At 39.6% G+C, this 18,627-nt stretch overlaps 1 protein-coding gene across 1 annotated transcript; it reads left to right on the top strand.

Annotated features, from left to right (window-relative positions):
• The first annotated feature begins 1,743 nt into the window (after positions 1–1,743).
• On the top strand, positions 1,744–12,311 carry LOC121329203 (actin, cytoplasmic-like). The gene is made up of 2 exons (XM_041274674.1): positions 1,744–1,756; positions 11,200–12,311. Exons 1-2 carry the CDS (start codon positions 1,744–1,746, stop codon positions 12,309–12,311), a joined length of 1,125 nt encoding a protein of 374 aa, XP_041130608.1.
• The last annotated feature ends 6,316 nt before the right edge of the window (positions 12,312–18,627 follow it).

The following is an 18,627-nucleotide window of genomic DNA, read 5'->3' as shown; positions in this document are numbered from 1 at the left end:
CCTCAGCATGTGTTTGCCTGGTCAGAATAAGGCATGAATCGAATAGAATGGTAAACCCCACACTGATCCCCGGTCTTCCTTACTGACCACACTGTTTATTCTACTGTCAATAAAATGGGTAAGTGCATCAAATTGACCACCGTGGCTTAGTTCTGTAGCTGTTTGTTCTTCATGTAACATGCAGCACATATATCATACAGTGCAGAAAAAGACAAAAATAATGCTCATATACTGTACATATCACATAGGGAGTCCAATGATTATTATTATAGGCACCAGCAATTGCAAAAAATATGCTTTTCTGTAAAATCATGGTACATGCATTATTACTACTACAACTTCTAATAATAATAACAAACAGTTTGGAAGTCATAGCATATCTTTCTTGATGAAATAAAGAGTAGATGTAAACCATACAAAATATGCAGTCTGTTTCTGTAGTGCATTAGCAGTCGGTCTGGGATTAATCACAACCGAAAACATTGAAGTCAGAGGCCTGTGGCAAAGCTACTGAGCACTGCTTTATCAGGAACAGTTTCATTTTTTGTATTATCTATGACTCCTGCTTTTTCACGTGCAGTATTAGCTGCGATACTGAAACTGCAGACATAATGATGAATCCTGAAGTTTTATTGGGAAACAGTGAGAACATGCATGCTGCTAACTGGACTATAATGGCTTTGCTGTGGAGGAGAAGGCTGGTTTTCTGTCATTGCTGCGGTGCTGTATTTAGGATTATTTAAAGGACTCTGGGATATTTAAGACGGTTCTAAAAATATCAGTTGGCCAATTACTGACATGTTAACTGGTTCTTATCCGACACCACTGGAGGATTTAAACCATTCCTCTGTTTTGTGCATGCCTTTTAAGGGAAATCTGCGCATGATTTTACATTTCTCCAGCCACCACACCTCCCAGGAGAGTTAATTATTTTGTTCCAGTGCAGCTCAGACTCTCCGCATAGGAAATATTCCGTCTGTGTTCACACTCTGTAAATCTCCGATTTCTAAATCATTTACACACAGGGCTGAAACAACCAGGAAACATTTGGTTTAAGGGCATGGTTAAAAGAACCAGACAACAGTTATTAGTTCAACATTTCTTCTAAATAGAGATACAGTTTTGAACACAGGCAGCATGTGTATTTCTTCTGTGTGCTTGTTTCTGCTTACTGTTAAAGGGACAAGGTTGGTCTTTTTCTCTACTGAATACGTGGAAAGGAAGAAAAAGCATTTCTTTTAAAAATAGACTTGAAGTAAGAGGGAACATGGTCAGCTGCTACGTTGCTTGTCAATTTTGAATTTGCAAATACAATCTTGCCCTATTCCTACTCCAGCATATCTGTTCATATTATGGGGTACTGGGCATTAAAACTAAATGTTTTTTTAGGCTGCCACAGGCCTATGTTACTTTGACTTTTCATTGCACTTTTCTATATCCTGCTTCCTTGGCAAAGTTGATGCTGGAGATGTAAGACAGAAAGAATGTAATTGTACTTCATTTCCAGGACATCTGGATCACTTTCTGATTGCTTCCAGCTCTTCTTCTTTTAGAAACCACTTTTGATTAATTTATTAGATCTATTTATTTATCCCCGATATGACAGATACTTTCTTGTTTTAAGTTCCTGATCGTTCTTATGTATGTGTTTTGGAACAAGTATAAAGAGCGACGCGGAAGGGGTTGGCTGCTTGGGTAATAAATCACTGGAGCAGGAGGATGGATCTGACTCCATCAGGCTGGATGGAAGAGGATGGCAACCTGGCGGGGTTTGGATCTGTCTGCTTCTGCTCCTCCAACCAAGCCCTCAACTGCTTATTGTCACAAAGTCATGTTTAGAACGCAGCAGGACGTAGCAATGGGAAAGCTCAACTCCAGATGAGATTCTTAAATGTCACTCTGCGTCAGCGTGTTCCATTCCAACCACTGTGTTTTTTGTTACATGTGAATATTAAACTGCCAGCACGTGCACGCGTGGAGTAACCTAGTGCATGCTTTACGCTAACTGGTCTACACTGCTTGGGCAGAAAGCCCACTGGTTGACTCATAGTGTTGTGTAAAGGGGCATATATAGGGTGACACATGACAAAGCCTTCACTTTCCTGAAAGTTAGCTCATTCATAAGACTTTATGCAGAGGATGTGGGGAAAGCCAGGAACCTATAGCATTAGCATTCTAGTAACTGTAATGCAGTCTTATGCATTCACGTGTATGCTAATGCTTTATCAACATGAATCATAGTATTTACAAACACCATATTAGAAATAAAATGAGTTATCAGCAGGATTGTGTATAATCTGTAAAGAAAGGCATGGCAGCCCCTTTAAGAGATTGGTAAGCCGAGTAAACTTTGCTGACCAGATGTAGTTTTGCTGTAACGTATAAATATTTCGGCTCAATAGCAGCACCAGAGGCTAGAGAGATGATGAATGACTGTCGTCCGCTAATCAATCTTTGGAAATCAAACCTCTTGCACATGTGGTGAGAAACTCATTTTTTTTTTGTTTTGTTTCTGTTCAATGTGGAATTAGCTATTGAATTTAAAATACAGGAATTAAACAGTGCATTCCTCGACCATGTCAGTCCCACACCTTGGCAAGGAGACATTTTAGAATGAATAACAATAAAAAAAAGCCCTGGGTGGTATTTTCCTTGTTCTGATTGCGATAATTGTTCTTGGCATGGTTTGGCTTACCTTAGATGTCCTGGTTTTCCACGAAAAGGATACACTAGATTGCTTCACTCCTAATTTTTAAGAGCTGTTGGAAAGATTAATAAAGATTATTCCCGTTGCTTTGTTCTTCGAGATGTTGCATTATTAACACACATTTATCTGGACCAGGTTAAAACAAAATCCTGAGATGTTTGTGGTTCTGGAGTCGCTCTGCACAGAACATGCTTGACCCCACTAGCATGTGTCATTTTCCACTGCTGTTCTGTGGGGTGTTTGAGGATGTGTGTGGGTTTGAGCTGCAACCCCAAGCTTTCAGTGCACCTTGATTACACTCCACACTTTGCCAACAGCAATGCATAGGTAGCTTCTTGTAATGGGCAGCATTGCACCCTGCACTGTCATTGAGAGCCTGTTAAAAGTTCTACAGCACACATACAGACGGGCTCGGCTCTTTTGCATAGTGGTGGCCAGCTTGTGCCCAGCTGTGACTCTGATCTCATAAATGTTTGCTGCATTATATCTGCGGTTTGCGAAACATGGTCCATACCTCCCTGTTGCCTCATGTGTCCACTGCAAAGGGCTGAGACCACCAAAGACTATTCTCCCAGGCCTGGCTTTTCATTCTAGCATACTGATGATGAAACGTTAAGAACTGCTTTCATCACTCCTTCCCTGGCCGAGCTGTTTTGAGACTAAAAGCAATTGAAAATGGGTTTAAACTCTAAAGCAGGGTTTATAGTTTTATAGTTTTCACTTCATTGGCTTCAATAGGGCCAATCCTCTTTTATCACTTCATTTATCTAATTTTGAAAACAAACGCACATAGGGGCAATGCATTAGTGTTTAGTTTCTAACCCCGTATGCTATGCTTTTGGATGTTGGTAATTATATTGGAAATGGTGCTCATTAACTCCGCTGTGGCATTAGTCAAACTTACATTACAACAATAATTAGTTATGAAAATATGTGCCTAGTTTCAAGCTATTGAATGGCGTATAAATCATACTTTATAATGGTTGCTTGGTTAATATTAAGCATTACTCAGAGTGTTCAGCAGATTACATTTTTAATTGCATTGACCCGACAAGCAGCACCATTGCAGAATCATACCTCTAATGTACACAAGCAGTGGGAATCAACCAACAGAGGGCTCCGGTTCTTTATCCAGACTCCTGCTACCTGTGTTAAACCTGGAACCCTCAGGGGCTCTGCTTTATCTCTCTCTGTGTACCGTGCTGAATGGCGTATTGATTTACAATTAATCTTTAATGCTGTTTATTTGATTTTTTTCGTGGAGAGACAGACCTTGGCATACGATTGTATGGTTTTTCTTTTACTGGGATCAGGGCTTGTCCTTGGAATTGCACAGCTGAGCAGGAGGGAACTACCTGATAATTGTCTCAGGTATACGCTGGTTATTGAAGTTATAATGCAGACACCCATACATCTGTGCTTGTGCATATACTGTATGTGTGTGTATATATATATATAATATATATATATATATATATATATATATATATATATATATATATATACACTGAGCTACATCTTGAGAATCCAGTTGTGATGAAACTTTATATTAGATCACATATGATGTCACACCATTCCAACTCCCCAGAATGTTATACCTTGCAGTTGTGTCACTGTGAATCACAACACTGATGCGTGATTGGTTTGAATAAAGCTGTGCACAGACATTGCAATTTCACTTGTTCCAGATGTTGGGCATTTGCACCTGCTTTGAATGTTGTGAAACATACCCAGCACAGGCTTTTGTGAAAATTCGCTGTCCCTCACGTGACTGATCTAACTTGTATTCTGTAATATATCAAGGTTGCATCTCATCTGCTGCAAACAGCAGACCTGGCAGACTTTGATTAGTGGACTGGTGCTTCTAGATCCAACCTGAATGATAGCGTTATAAGGGGCATTTCTAATGTGTGTCCAGTTCTTGCATATCCTTCATGGGATGGGGGCATGTTACTGACACTGTACTTGGCTTCAGAGGAGATTAGGATTGCTAAACGTGCTGCAGACACAAACATACCCACAGGGACCCTTTTTAAATGCTTGCCCCCCCGAGGTCAAAGGTGGCGATGGAGCCCGTGCTCTAAGCCCTTCGAAAGCCACTAGTGAATAACATGGGAGCAAAGAGTGATGGCCTTTATACAGCATGTTCAAAGCTGTGTCTGACAGATACAGAGCAGAGCTTAAGCTGTGGACTAACCCCTTCTGAATACTGCCTATCTAACCACCACCGTTTCACAGCCAGCTTTCTCTGTGTAATTCAACAGGTGACCCCAATGAATCCATCCTCCTGTAGAGTCCCAGCACCTGGATAAGGCTGGCTAATTCCCTAAACTTGGATGTGAACGTCCTTTATACTGTTTGAGTAGAATATGAGGGGGGATAAAAGGGGGGGCGGCCGATTTCCTCTCATCCTTTTCCAGTTATAGAAACTGCTGGAATAATAAAAGAAGAAACTGCAAAAAAAGGAAGGGGGGGTGGGGGACAGGGGGTCCATTAGTTCTTAAAGAAAAGAATGGGTTGTGCACAAAGCCGATGGCTGGGTTAAGTGCTAAGGTTTCAGCCTATGGGATTTGGGGTTCTGCATTTTTAAGCCTTCCTCATCGCAAGGAGCCTGCTGCAGTCATCTGCCGTAATCAGAACGATGATATACAGGCCCATTAAAAGCGCTGGCTGCTGACATGCCAGACAATAGCCCCTCACAGCGTGGCCAGGAAGCCAGCCCAGGCAGGTGCACTCTGAGCTCCTCGGAAACAAGAACAAATCTTTAGTCTCCCTTTCCACCATTGTTGCGTGTCCAGGGGATCCTATTGAATTTTAAGGTGGGAGGGAAAGTCAAAGGAAGAAGAAGAAAGCCAAGCCTTATTTCGGCCCTTTGGGTAAGTTGAAAAGACAGGACATTCGAGGAGGCTTGAGGGATTGACTTGTTTAAAAAAAAAAAATGTTTTTTCTTTTTCTTACTCCCGTACCTACCGCAGTAAATCTGTGGTTCTTATCTGTCCAAAGATCCACTGGGACACAACGGAGCACGCCCTGTACTTCTGGGGAAAGGGAAAAGCCTGTTTGTCAGCAGGTGATTTTAAAAAGGTCTGGGTCTGGTCAGACAGTCTTACGGTAGGGCACAGTTTCATACGCTATTATTGAGTACCTTCTGTGGAGGGGACCTGCTGGGGATGGATTTGAAGGCTTCACTGAGCAAATCCCGGCAGTCTCACGCAGAATAAGTGCTCAGCCTGTGTGGTCTGGTTGTCGCTGCTCCAGCAGGTAGAGGCAACCCTTTGTAAATGAAAAACACCAAAGCTTTGGTTGCCGTGGTATCTTTTAGGAACATTGGCCACTATGTTATAAAGCAGCTCAGTAGAACCTCAGTTTTACTAACGCAACACTGAAATATCAACAAGTTCTTCATGCACTCACTGAATTTACTACATGAACTCGGATTGGTCCAGAATGTTGTGTGTGTGATTTTTTTTTTTTCCCCTCTGTGAAAATAATTAAATTGGTAAGGCCAAACAGTACCCAACGATTACTCTCACAAAGAACAAGAGCTCGCATCCTTCTTTGGCTGCCTCTATGTCATAGAAGGCGTTTTTCCTGCCTTCGGAACTCCATCCCAAGTCATTATCAAGCATCTTGGCACAGTCAAGCCTTTTTAAATCAAATTTAAAACATATTTCTTTGCGTTGGCTTATTCTTGAGCTGGACTGGATGGTCAATGGGTTTTTATTTTTTTTTATTTTACAGAGTTTTTATTGTAAAGTGCCCTGGGATGCTCCACATGAAGAACACTATATAAGAGCAAACTCTATTGTACTGTAAATTGGTAAGCTACGATACCCTTACCCAAACTCAGTATACCATCTTATTGTTGCTCAAAATGGGGTTCTCCACTCTATGGGAGCAAGATCTCAAGTAATACCCCAGCCCGTTGTTCCGCTACTGCACCACTTGCAACAGGAGAGGTTACGAATGCTAACTTCAACTTATACTCATTGCTCATGAAACAAAACGCTTTAATTAATTTATTTATTTATATATTTATATATTCGTTTTACAGGACGCACCTATATGGAGCTGGAAAGCGAAACACACCCTGCCGGTTTCGTTAATTAGGCCTAGTCTTGTCTATAGAAATCCTTTGCTTTAAACCACATGATATCTGTAGCCTTTTTTTTTTTTTTTTTTTTTTTTTTTTTTCAAGAAATTAGACACTGTACATCTCGGCGATGAAGGCCAAACTGTTGTGTCTAAGTTCCCAAGTGGTGTAGCGCCCAGTTTGCTGCAGAATTTCAGGTCGCCTGTTCTCTGTGACGTGCCGGGAGGCTTCAGCTTGTACTCTTGATGGTCTCATAGATAGGGGCAGGGCGGCCCTTTTAATGTGGAAGCAGCCTTCTGTGGTTTGTTTGTTTTCCTTGCCAAATGAGACTAGTGAGGCTCTTGAAGAAGGCATAAACCGAGGGATACTGTTACACGGGCCGAGACAGAAGTGTAACCCTATCCTAAAATATTACAGCAAGTCAGGTAGCGCCGCTCAGACGTACGCAGGCACAAACTTCGTAACTTACATGAAGACATGCAGTATTGTCAGGGCCTGTAATATCCTCGTGTCAAAGTGACAGCACCCTTAGAAGAAATGCTCTCGGGTTTCTCTGAATTGGAGGATTCGTTGATTAATAAGAAATTGACTGAGAATCAGCATGATAGATTTGAATCTAAACAAATGAATGCCATGAAGATGGCAAACAGTGCTGTGCTGTGTAAAGGCCCTTCACAAATGCAGTGCTTTGATCTGTAAATATTGTTAGTCAGATAATATGATTAGGCCTATTGAACTGACCGTGAAACATCATTTTTGCTCTGAAAGGTATACTGAAAGATATACTGCAGCAGGTTTATTAGATATCATGAATTTGAATTATAATAATTAATAATAAGCATAAGAGTAATAGTTTCTAAAACTTGTTCAAACAAACTAGACTAGTTCTAAACCCCCCCCCCCCCCCCCCCTGGCTGCAAGAGGATTTATTTTTCTATGGTCCACAGTGAAGAAGTCAATGCAGAATGGTAACAATTTGAAGTCCAAGTCAACAAACCCCTAAGACCCCTGCTTCAGGGGATCCTGTGGGTGTTCCCAGCTCTCATGTAATTGCTCGGCATGCTCAGGGATTTGATATGCACGCTGTGGAAACAACAGGATGACAATCTGTTAAAACCTAGAACTGCATATATGGCATTTCATTAAACCAGCTCTCAATCATGCATCCCAGAGTTCAACAATTTCCCAGCCCTCCCCTTCCCTTCCATCTGTGCAAGAGTCTGATTGCAGAGTCCTGGAACAGTGCTTTGAAAAATGCATTTCTCATCTCTAGTATTAAGCGTGCGCTCTGTATTTCGTAAGTGCACAATTTGTATCTCGTCCAGGGTTAGAAGCCTGCACTAGTCCTGCGCCCAGTCCTGCTTTCAGAATTCCCCTAGTTCAGGTGTGTTACTGACTCAAGCAGTTGCCAGGAATATGAGCGACCCATCTCCTAAATCTACTCAACATTCACACGCCTCACCTGAGCCTAGGGTCACTATTAGGAGCTGGCAATGGGAGTGAAACAGTTTATTTAACAGGGGCCATATTGCTCAAACTCCAAGCTCTTGCTCATTGCTCATTTCTGATACCTAAGAGGGTTGCTGTGAACCCAGTCTATCTATGGTATAGAATAGTTTAGTGCTGCTTGTACTAATGTTAACTGTGATTGCAATTGTAAGTGTGTTTGGGTAGGGGACTACAATTAAATTACCTGAAGTGAAAATAAATCATCAAACCAGTACTGCTGTCAGTCGTATCAGCTTTTAAAAGGTAAGAGATATCAAAGACAGCTCTGATAAAGACAACTGGTGATTTGAGGGGTCGTATGGAGTATTAAATGATCGTTCAATGATAGTCTTTTGTTAATTGGTTGCTCTTCACAAGCCACTGTGGGGGTGAGGAACACAGCATGCTAAAAACGTTACGAAAATCCTACCTGGCAAGTTTAACAAATGGCAGGTGAATAATCCCTGCCAAAGATTTAAAAGTCAGCCTGGGAACCATAAACCCGCAGGAGCAGCTAGAATATGAGCACAAAAGGGTTTTACGGATCATTGATAGCCGATAATGAGAACACATTTTGCAGTGAAACCAATCTGTAAAACCCACTAGAGCTGGGAACTATGACCTGCACAAACAGACAGATAGCCTCTATATCCAGGTTTGTCAAACATGGGATGAAACAAAAGGGTGCCAGCAACAGGGGAGGTTCACGAGGAAGCAAAGGGCACTCACTTCATTTCGGGACCATTCTCTCCTTTGCAGATGGAAGCAGCTTGGTAGGCAATGTGCTGTCTTTCAGTAACGGCAATGACAACGAATTCGCTCTACCTGATTGCCTAAAGTTATATTAGGGAGAGTGTCTTGTACCGGCACAGATCTGTAATTATCGGATCTTGGCAGTAGCTACTTTTTATTAAATGAATTAATAAATTAAGGATTTTAATTCTTAAATATTGAGTTTAAAAGAAAAAAAAAGGCATCAAATTATTTTAACCTTTGTATTGAATCAAGTTTTCACTTATAATTATTAGCAGTAGCCATAGTTGTAGTAGTTGTAATATTATTATTATTATTATTATTATATTATTATTATTATTATTATTATATGAAGTTAGTTAACAGGAGATCTGGGACAGGACTCTACAATAAGAACTGTGACTCAAACCTGCCCCGCAAAGCAGAATTCTCCTTTTCGCTGGTCCACACAGGTATTCCACAGGGCGTGATTCACACTGATATTCATTTAAATAATAGCGAACCTGTTTTTACAGTGTCAATATAGAGCTGTTTTCTATCAATACTTGCGCGATATTTATTTCTCATAACTGAGGGAGGATCCAGTCAGTCCGCATTACACAAACCCTGAATCGGGAAAGTGGTTACTAACAGCACCGGTGCCCTTCATCTAAAGTCCAGGTCAGCCCCCGCTTCAATTTGTGGTCAAGTTTTCCAGGAAGTTCCTCTCGGCCACAGAAACGTGTAGCCTCAGAAGCTTCGATGAAGGCTGTATAAATCATCCTGTCAAAATAAACAAAAATGTAAAGTAAAGCAAAAGGGCAAACCGAAATGAACGGTGGAGAATCCCCTACCTTTGACGATGCAAAGTCTTGTTTTACCCGAATCTGCAAGCTCTCTACCAAAATGTAACACGAAGCTTGTCAACTTTTAAAAATCGTATGCTAGTTTACTGATTACTACTGCAGCGCCTCGACACGTGTTTTTGGGGTTGTTTTTCTTCCTCAATGTTTGTGTGTGCAAATTACATTATGCGTGTAATTAATTATCTCGCACACAAGTATATGGATATGTTGTGGTCACTATTACATACCAAGCGCAGCGCGCCTGTACTAACGTGCCGTTGTCTCTGGGGGCGCTGTGGTGAACCAGCCACTGATGAGTCGGTTCGTCGCACCTGTGCTACCTGTTTAAAGCACAGATGGCGAGAAAACAGTCAGAGAGCAGATCTCACTAATAATAATAATAATAATAATAATAATAATAATAATAATAATAATAATAATTAAAACACAAAAGGTCGGACAAAGGACAATGCATGATGAAAGGCTGTACGCATAGCCAGTAAGTGTTGAGAATGACTAATGTTGTTATGCGTTGCTCATTAAGCTGTGTTTTAATAGGACTTATTTTTAAACACCTCGACGCATTTGAATTAAACAAACAAAAAAAAGCAAACAAAGCTACCCTACACACACACGCACACACACACTCACACACGCACACACACCTCATTCTAAAAAGTTTCATTTGGTGTTTAACCTTGAAAATCTGTAAACGACATGTTACATTTTGTGGATTATTTTAAAATCGATACGTCGAAACAGATAATCGGCCACACAACTAGAATCGAGACCGGTGAGACGGTAATCGTTATTGTCGTGTCATGCCATTGTATAACTTTGTGACGCGTCATCTTGTAAATATGAATGGATTGGTTTCTAAGGGAGTCGTTTCAATGGACAGTCGGTCTGTATTACACAATGCCCGCAGAACTTAATGTAATGTTTACATCACTTTATCCGATATATGGTAGTGTGTGATGCTGTGCAGTATAAGGTTTGGCGTAGGTTGGTGTCCTAATATATAACGCTCATTACGCTTTGGGTACTGATATCTCTTCCACATTGATATTCAGAAAGTGAAACGTTGTACTGTAAATATTCCACAAATGCCAGGACCCATATTGATTTTTAACATCCTTCTGACCAGCTCTTGCATTATGACTTATCAGCGCGTCACAATGGCAGCGTGGTTGCTATTTTTTTGCTTGGAGTGACAGACAAATCCAAACATCAAGTAACAAAGGTACAGTCTTTTCTTTCGAAGGTGAAGAACACTGCTGTTTTACTTTATGTAATTTTTAAACAGCTCGACATGTTTGACCCAAAAATAGTAGAAATCCCGGCTGTTATTTTTGACAACGGGTCTGGTCTTTGTAAATGTGGGATAGCGGGTGACAGCGCTCCTAGATCGGTAATCACATCCATAGTCGGTCGCTCCAAAGCCAAAGCGACCATGGTCGGGGCCGGTCAAAAGGAATACTATATCGGGGAAGAAGCCCAGGCCAAAAGAGGCATTCTAACCCTTAAGTACCCGCTAGAGCATGGCATTGTCACTTGCTGGGAGGATATGGAGAAAATCTGGAGGCACGTTTACGAATGCGAGTTGAGGATGAAATCAAGCGAGAGACCAGTGCTTTTAACCGAAGCACCGCTGAACCCTCTTACCAACAGAGAGAAGATGACCGAGATTATGTTCGAGAACTTCAAGGTCCCCGCTATGTATGTGTCCGTGCAGGCTGTGCTGGCTCTGTATGCTTCGGGGCGCACTACAGGGATGGTAATGGACAGTGGGGACGGGGTAACCCACACTGTTCCCATATATGATGGATACTGCTTACCGCACGCCGTGTCCAGACTAGACATCGCCGGGAGGGACATAACTGAATATTTTATGAGGATCCTGCTGGAAAGTGGCCATTCTTTTGTGAGCAGTGCCGAGCGGGAAATCGTTAAGGACATCAAAGAGAAGCTGTGCTACGTCGCCATTGAGCCCAAGATGGAGCTTAAAAAAACGCCAGAGATGATTCAGAAAGAGTACAAGTTGCCGGACGGGAACGTGATCAAGATCGGCAATCAGCTTTTCAGAGCCCCCGAAGTGCTTTTCGTCCCTGCTTTTGTCGGTGTGGAAGCTCCCGGGGTGCACAAACTGACTTTCAACAGTGTTCTGAAATGCGACATCGACGTGCGCAAGAACCTCTACGCCAACGTGTTGATTTCTGGGGGTTCCACCCTCTTCCCAGGGCTGGATGAACGGCTGCTGAAGGAGATTACATTGCAGGTGCCAGCTGGGGTACCGGTGAAGGTGATAGCCCCACCGGAGAGAAAGTACTCCGTTTGGATTGGGGCTTCGATTCTTACCTGCCTCACCGCCTTCAAACAAATGTGGATAACGGTCATCGACTACAAAGAGTTTGGACCCCCAGTGGTCCACCGAAAATGCTTTTAAAAAGGGACTGGCTAGATTTAATAAAAGGAGCATCACATTGACATAAACTGTGTGACTTTGTGACTATAAATAAAGCTTTACTGTCCAGTGATCTATTTTGTTTCTGTTGCTTTCGTAACCAAACACCTCACAATGTAAGGGGATTTACTGTAACACAATCCAAGTGACGCTTAGTTTTTGAAAGAAGGCAACCTGGTCATTGTGGGATTATTATTATTTTAGCAGATTTACAGAAATTAAACCATATCACTTTTGCAATGTTTCTATAAGAAGGAAAAAGAAAACAAAAAAATAAAAGTAAGGCTACGTATAGAAAAATGGCAAATGAGAAGACACGTCAGCCATATATAAAAGCAAATGAAGAGTTATGTTTTTGCGAGATAGCCGCACATGTTGCCACTCACACCGGCAGGGAAGAGAATCAATAGAACTCCCTAACTGGAGGCAGGTGTCTGATGGATGCAGTTGAAAACAACAAAGTCCAGTGATGCGCAATGACGCGCCGAGAACACTTGCAATGATTATGTTATTGTGTGAATTGAAAAGAAACAAAACAACTGGGTTAGACAAGCACAACACAAATGTGATGCTTCTAGGTACTGCAATTCATTGTTTAGTTATCTGTTCCTGGTAACCCTTCAAAATGATACGTTCTTGTTATATGGAATAAATGACTAAAGTAACTTATTCACTTCGTACTGAAAGCCAATATCAAATAAATTATTTCTAACCTGCGTTCACAATCTCATGTAATTTAGAATCCAGGCATTTCTGTGTAGTTTTGCTGTGTTACATTTCTGAGTGCAATCTCGGTCCTTTTCTCACTTTCCACATGTGTTAATGCATTGCGCGTTTTGTGTTTTGGGTTGTCGTGTGTAATCTTTGATGTATGTGTTTATGAGCTAGTCAAAACGCATCACAGTCACCCCCATAGCCATTCTTAATAAGATAGATTACACACATAATGTCAGTCTGTTCTGTTCTACACACAAACACTCACACATGGGTATGGATATGTATTATAAACTTGGCATATTAACAAACCTGCTGACAATATTGTACTAGTTATTAATAACGTTCTAATGTCATATATTCATGAGTCCCTTCCCTATAGAGTGGTCATGACATATACCTGAAGTATAGATTTGACAGTTATTGCAGGATAAAGATGAGTCCGATATTAACGTTTTTGGCAGCAAATAAATAAATAAACAAGACAAAACAATACGCTAAGCAAAATGGGACACTCGACTGAATAATTAAATAAAAAAAAAAACAAGTACTTTTTAAAGTGGGGCAACTTTTTCCTTGGGAAGCTGGTTGCAGGTGCACATGTCTAAATACATTGATCTTTTTGTTCCTGTCAAAACAGTACAAGTCGTTACCCAGGCATGCTAGTTTTAGTACTTGTAAAGCTTAACTCAAATGCCAGCCTTTTTATTATTACTTTTACCAACACACGGAAGTTCTGGAAAGTCGCTGTATATTTATGACAGATGGAGAAGCAGGTGGGGGTAGCAGTTAAATTACCATGTATTTTTAAACACTCCTTTGTGTTCACTGAATGTTTCTATAAACATACGATCCTAAATAGTACTCGACGCGCGTTTCTTTTTCAGCATCGGGGGCTTGCAGCTGTATTAATGAGCACTGTTAAACCGGGCAACATTTTGACGTTAAACTAATACAGCGGCAATCAATAAACGACCATTTCTTCTGGGGCTACAGGCCCTGGCAGGTTGAATGTCTATGTTTAGATTGAGCTCTGGCACGGTTTTACTACAAGATACGTGTGGCTTGGAGAAATACAATTGTGACAAATCACAATTTTCGTTCCTCTACCCAGTCACAATCAAACTTCGCTGTGAATATCGCTTTCAGTTTCAGATGGTGCTGACACGTATAATGTATTTGTGGATCTATAGCTTATTCAAATGAGTAGTGAAAAAAATAAATATTATGTCCTAAGTATATACATTTTTCGCTAACGATATTTAAAGTAATATTTACCTGCAACATAGCTGTGGAGGTATAAAATGTGTGTGGCGCTATAAATGAATAGTTTCACAAATTATAAAACAGACGGATTATCATAATCGAAACAGAAGAAACCTTCAATATCCACGTTTTTGAAAACGTATTGAAAAAAAAAAAAAAAAAAAAAAAAAAAAAGAATTTCCATAATGGTCCTTTTGTTTTACAATTCGAAATAATTCTGTACGTCTCATTTGTTTTGCACAGCGTTTTAACATAATATACATCCATAAATGTACACATATATCAGTTTATTTCGTTAAATACATAACACCCTATCTTGTGGAGTGGAGGTGTGTGGAATAACAAACTGCCATATATTGCATCGCTACCACAGTAATGCAGAACATAATATTCCATTGATTTCAATGTTCTTCATTAATTAGATTTAATTAATGACTAGTCTAGTGTATGCGTCTCGTAACGTAAAGTGTTATTACTACAGATATATGATTATATACACATTATATACACATATATATATATATATATATATATACACACACACACACACACACACACACACACACACACACACACACACACACACACACACACGATTTCAAGAACAAGTTAGCTTACACAAAGACTTTAATATGAAACGACTTGTGCTATATTGATTGTGTTGATTTGATGTCTAATTACAGTTCTAACAGATTTTTTCCTTTTCCACATTACAAAAAAAAAAAAAAAAAAAAAAAAAAAAAAATAATAATAATAATAATAATAAATAATAATAATAATAATAATAATAATAATAATAATAATAATTAAAGTGCGCTTTCCTTGGAAGATATTAAGCAGCCTTATTTATGCCCTTAATTGTAATGCAAGTGAATTACAGTGTAACGGCAATTTGCAATTTCGTGTTGAAGAACTGCTTTAGAGTCAGCGAGATGGGGTTGTTTTGTTGCCGCGCAAAATACGTTTAATTTATGACGGATCATATTCGGCAGTATTTATACTAGCGTGGCGCCAATTGCTTTTTTTTTTTTTTAGTTTAGAAAGAGATCGTAATCAAGCAAAGAAAGCGCATCAACAGGTTTTAGAGAGATGTGATAAACCTTAAAATGTTGAAAAGACTGTAGTTAAGCACAAAGCAAATCATGTATTATTAATTATATTATACTATTATCATTATTAGTAATAATGATAATATTAGTGTGGGATTGTTCCTGGAAAAGGAAGGGTTAAAATATAATAAAATGCCACACGTTTTTTCCTTCTTCGTCTTCTGTATTTCTGAAGGATTAAGAATATGTTTCTGAATGTCCTTGTGATTGATTACATCATATTAAGGTCATTTCTACTTTGGGGGTAATTTTCTTTTCTAGCCCCCGGCGCTCCTCGGTCGTGCATTTTTATTGCTGGCTAGGCAGTGGGCGGCTGAGCTCCGTTGTTTTTTGCAGTGCTATCGGATTAATGATTCGGAGTCTACTGAAGTGAGACAGCGCGACTGCAACTGAGGAAGGGTTATAGGTAGATTTCAGATCTCTGAGCTGCCGTGGGGGGGACGGGGGTATTCCGTTGGGTCACGTTTTATTCGTCTTTTATGAATAAACTTTAAATACAAATGAATGATTTGCTATCATAGAGATTTATTTTAAAGTTATTATTATTATTATTATTATTATTATTATTATTATTATTATTATTATTATTATTATTATTAATAATCTATTGAAATGAACGGTGTCTGCGTTCTCTTTTGTGGCCGCTATGTTTAGATAATGAGCACTCTGCGTCACTAAGATTAGAAAGTTTATCCCAGAAGTGAGCACGCGTGTATGGGGTGTTGGAATGAAGTCGGAGCAGCTGTAAACACATTTAATAATCGCAGGGCAGACAAATTGATTGCTTAGGTGAAACCAAAATACGACTTCATACACCTACGTTAATATAATATCACCTTTCAGTGCCCCGCTTGCTAAGGTTACATTTTCCCAAATGGTCCTGCCGTCTATAACCTGCCTTTGAAAACAATACGTTTTGGACCATAAAATAGATGTTGGGATTGCACAACCCCCCCCCCCCCCAAAAAAAAAAAAAAAAAAAAAAAAACCCTAACAAAAAAAAAACGTATATATGTAAATAAGATGCAATATGTGGTTTGCAAAAAACAAAAAAGAAACCGTTGTTGGCTAATTTTCACATCATAGTCTACTGCTGCCATCTTCTGTGATTGAATTGGCATTCACTGTCATGTTCATCGATGTACAAAATTCCCAGTAATCTGAATACCTATCGCGCATAGGATGGGGCTGTATAGAAATGTGGGGGGGGGGTTCAATGCAATGATTACTTAAAATATCCGTTAAATGACCTTGCAAGATGTGCTGCTTTTAAAAGGTTAAGGGTTATGAAACGACTGCTTCAGCCATTGTCTATGTGATGTATTGATCAGCTATATCCAAAATGTCATACATAGTTCACTGTTCTGAATCTGCATTGATTTTGAACCTTTTGAATGCCCAGAGCTAAATATCTGCAGAGCCAGTGCAAAGGAAATACATGTCCAGCTGACAAACTATATATTGAATGCATCTTGTGTTATTATTATTATAATACTAATTCAAAACTTCTTAACGTATAGTTTCCCTGTGACTACCTTGTTACATGTCGTATGTGTCGTCTGTGCTAACTGTACTATACATAGGTTCTACAATAGGCTTTCAATGTCGCAATCATTGCTATGTTGTTATGTGCATTGCATATGGGGGCTGGTAACTGGTGATATTGTAAATAATATCAATGCTCAAATAAGTGATTTTAATAGGGCAGAAATGCGTTGTCTGACAAAACTTGTCGACAACACAAAAGCGTGTCATCTTGACCCAATTTCCATTGTGCTTTTCTACATTCTAAGCATGTCAGAGTAACAATTATCTAAACGCGCAGGGCGTTCAACTGCACCCCGAAACTGGCTGGGATCGGTCCTCTACCTTCCTCTATTTTATAGCCTTTGGGTGTATTTGGTGTATTTTAACCACCTCATCAAGTTTTTTTTAATGTTTTGCTGAACTACCTTTTGCATCATAAAGGTTAATGTTTGTTTTGAACCCCCTCTCTTGTTTTTATTCTTTTCACTTCGGCACATCACATTCTGGGTCTATCCGGTTCTGACCAGGGAGGAAGGTCGACAGCTTGTGAGAAAAAAGAGAGGAAGAAGAAGAAGAAACAAACAATACAAAAAAAAAAACTCAGATTGGGATTAGCGGTCAGATGCCCCATTTCCCACAGGCGCACAAGGTTCTGACCCCAATTAATGGCTAATAATTACCCGGCCAACATCACTGCCGCCGCTTCTAAACCTTCATTAACCAGAGGAGAAAAAGAATACGATCAAACGCCAGGGGTACTTCCATGCATGCGCTTTCATTGCTACCCACTCCATTAAAGCCATGATCCCCATGAGTTCGCATGTATTTAATTGATTTGAGCTGTTTGTTGTTGATTTTTATCTCGGTCACCTAAGCAACGTTTTTTTGTTTTTTTTTTGTTAATCTTATAAACCGAGTAGTAATCTCCATGCAAACCTTATGCAGACACACCTATTAGAGATCTATAGACTGAGTAGCGTTTCAGTTTTAAACTCTTTGTGTGTGTATGTATGTATGTGTGTGTGTGTGTGTGTGTGTGTGTGTGTGTATATATATAATATCCACATACCTAAAGCCCAGTAATATTATTTGACAGGCAGGCTGCAGAAACCTTTTTTGTTTTGTTTATGTTTTGCTTTTTTTTAAATCCGTTTCACAAATTTGATTTCAAGATCTTTATTGTTTGACAAGCAAAATACATTACAGTCCGTACATCTCAGCTGGTCCATGTCATGAGTGGCTTGTGTGTGTGTGTGTATATATATAAGCGTTTTTTCTGCTTGTTTCCCTTATCGCTGTCTTAAAAAAAACTACAGGTTTATTGTCATTATTTCCCAATGCTGTGGGTATATGCCATTTGGATAAAAAGGCTAATCAAAAATTGTATTCTGCTTAAGATATGATAAAAACAACTTATCTTGTTATTAACATTTAAAGGAAAATAGTTTGTCGGTTATTATATTAGCTTACCACTAATGCCTGAAATGACGGTTTCTCTAATTGTTTTATGAACAGCATTTCACCAGTAGTTTGCACGGTTAGAAACGCCCTTTACCTGTATTTTCTATCTAAAATATAAGAGCAGGACATAATCATTTCACAAACTAATATACCCCATATGTTTTGCTTAATTATAACTTAAAGAAATGTCTACATCCATAAATGTTGTGCTTTGTTTTGTT

The sequence above is a fragment of the Polyodon spathula genome, chromosome 16 (genome assembly GCF_017654505.1).
Source record: "Polyodon spathula isolate WHYD16114869_AA chromosome 16, ASM1765450v1, whole genome shotgun sequence".
NCBI lineage: Eukaryota > Metazoa > Chordata > Actinopteri > Acipenseriformes > Polyodontidae > Polyodon > Polyodon spathula.
This window is presented reverse-complemented; position numbering and strand designations above follow the sequence as displayed.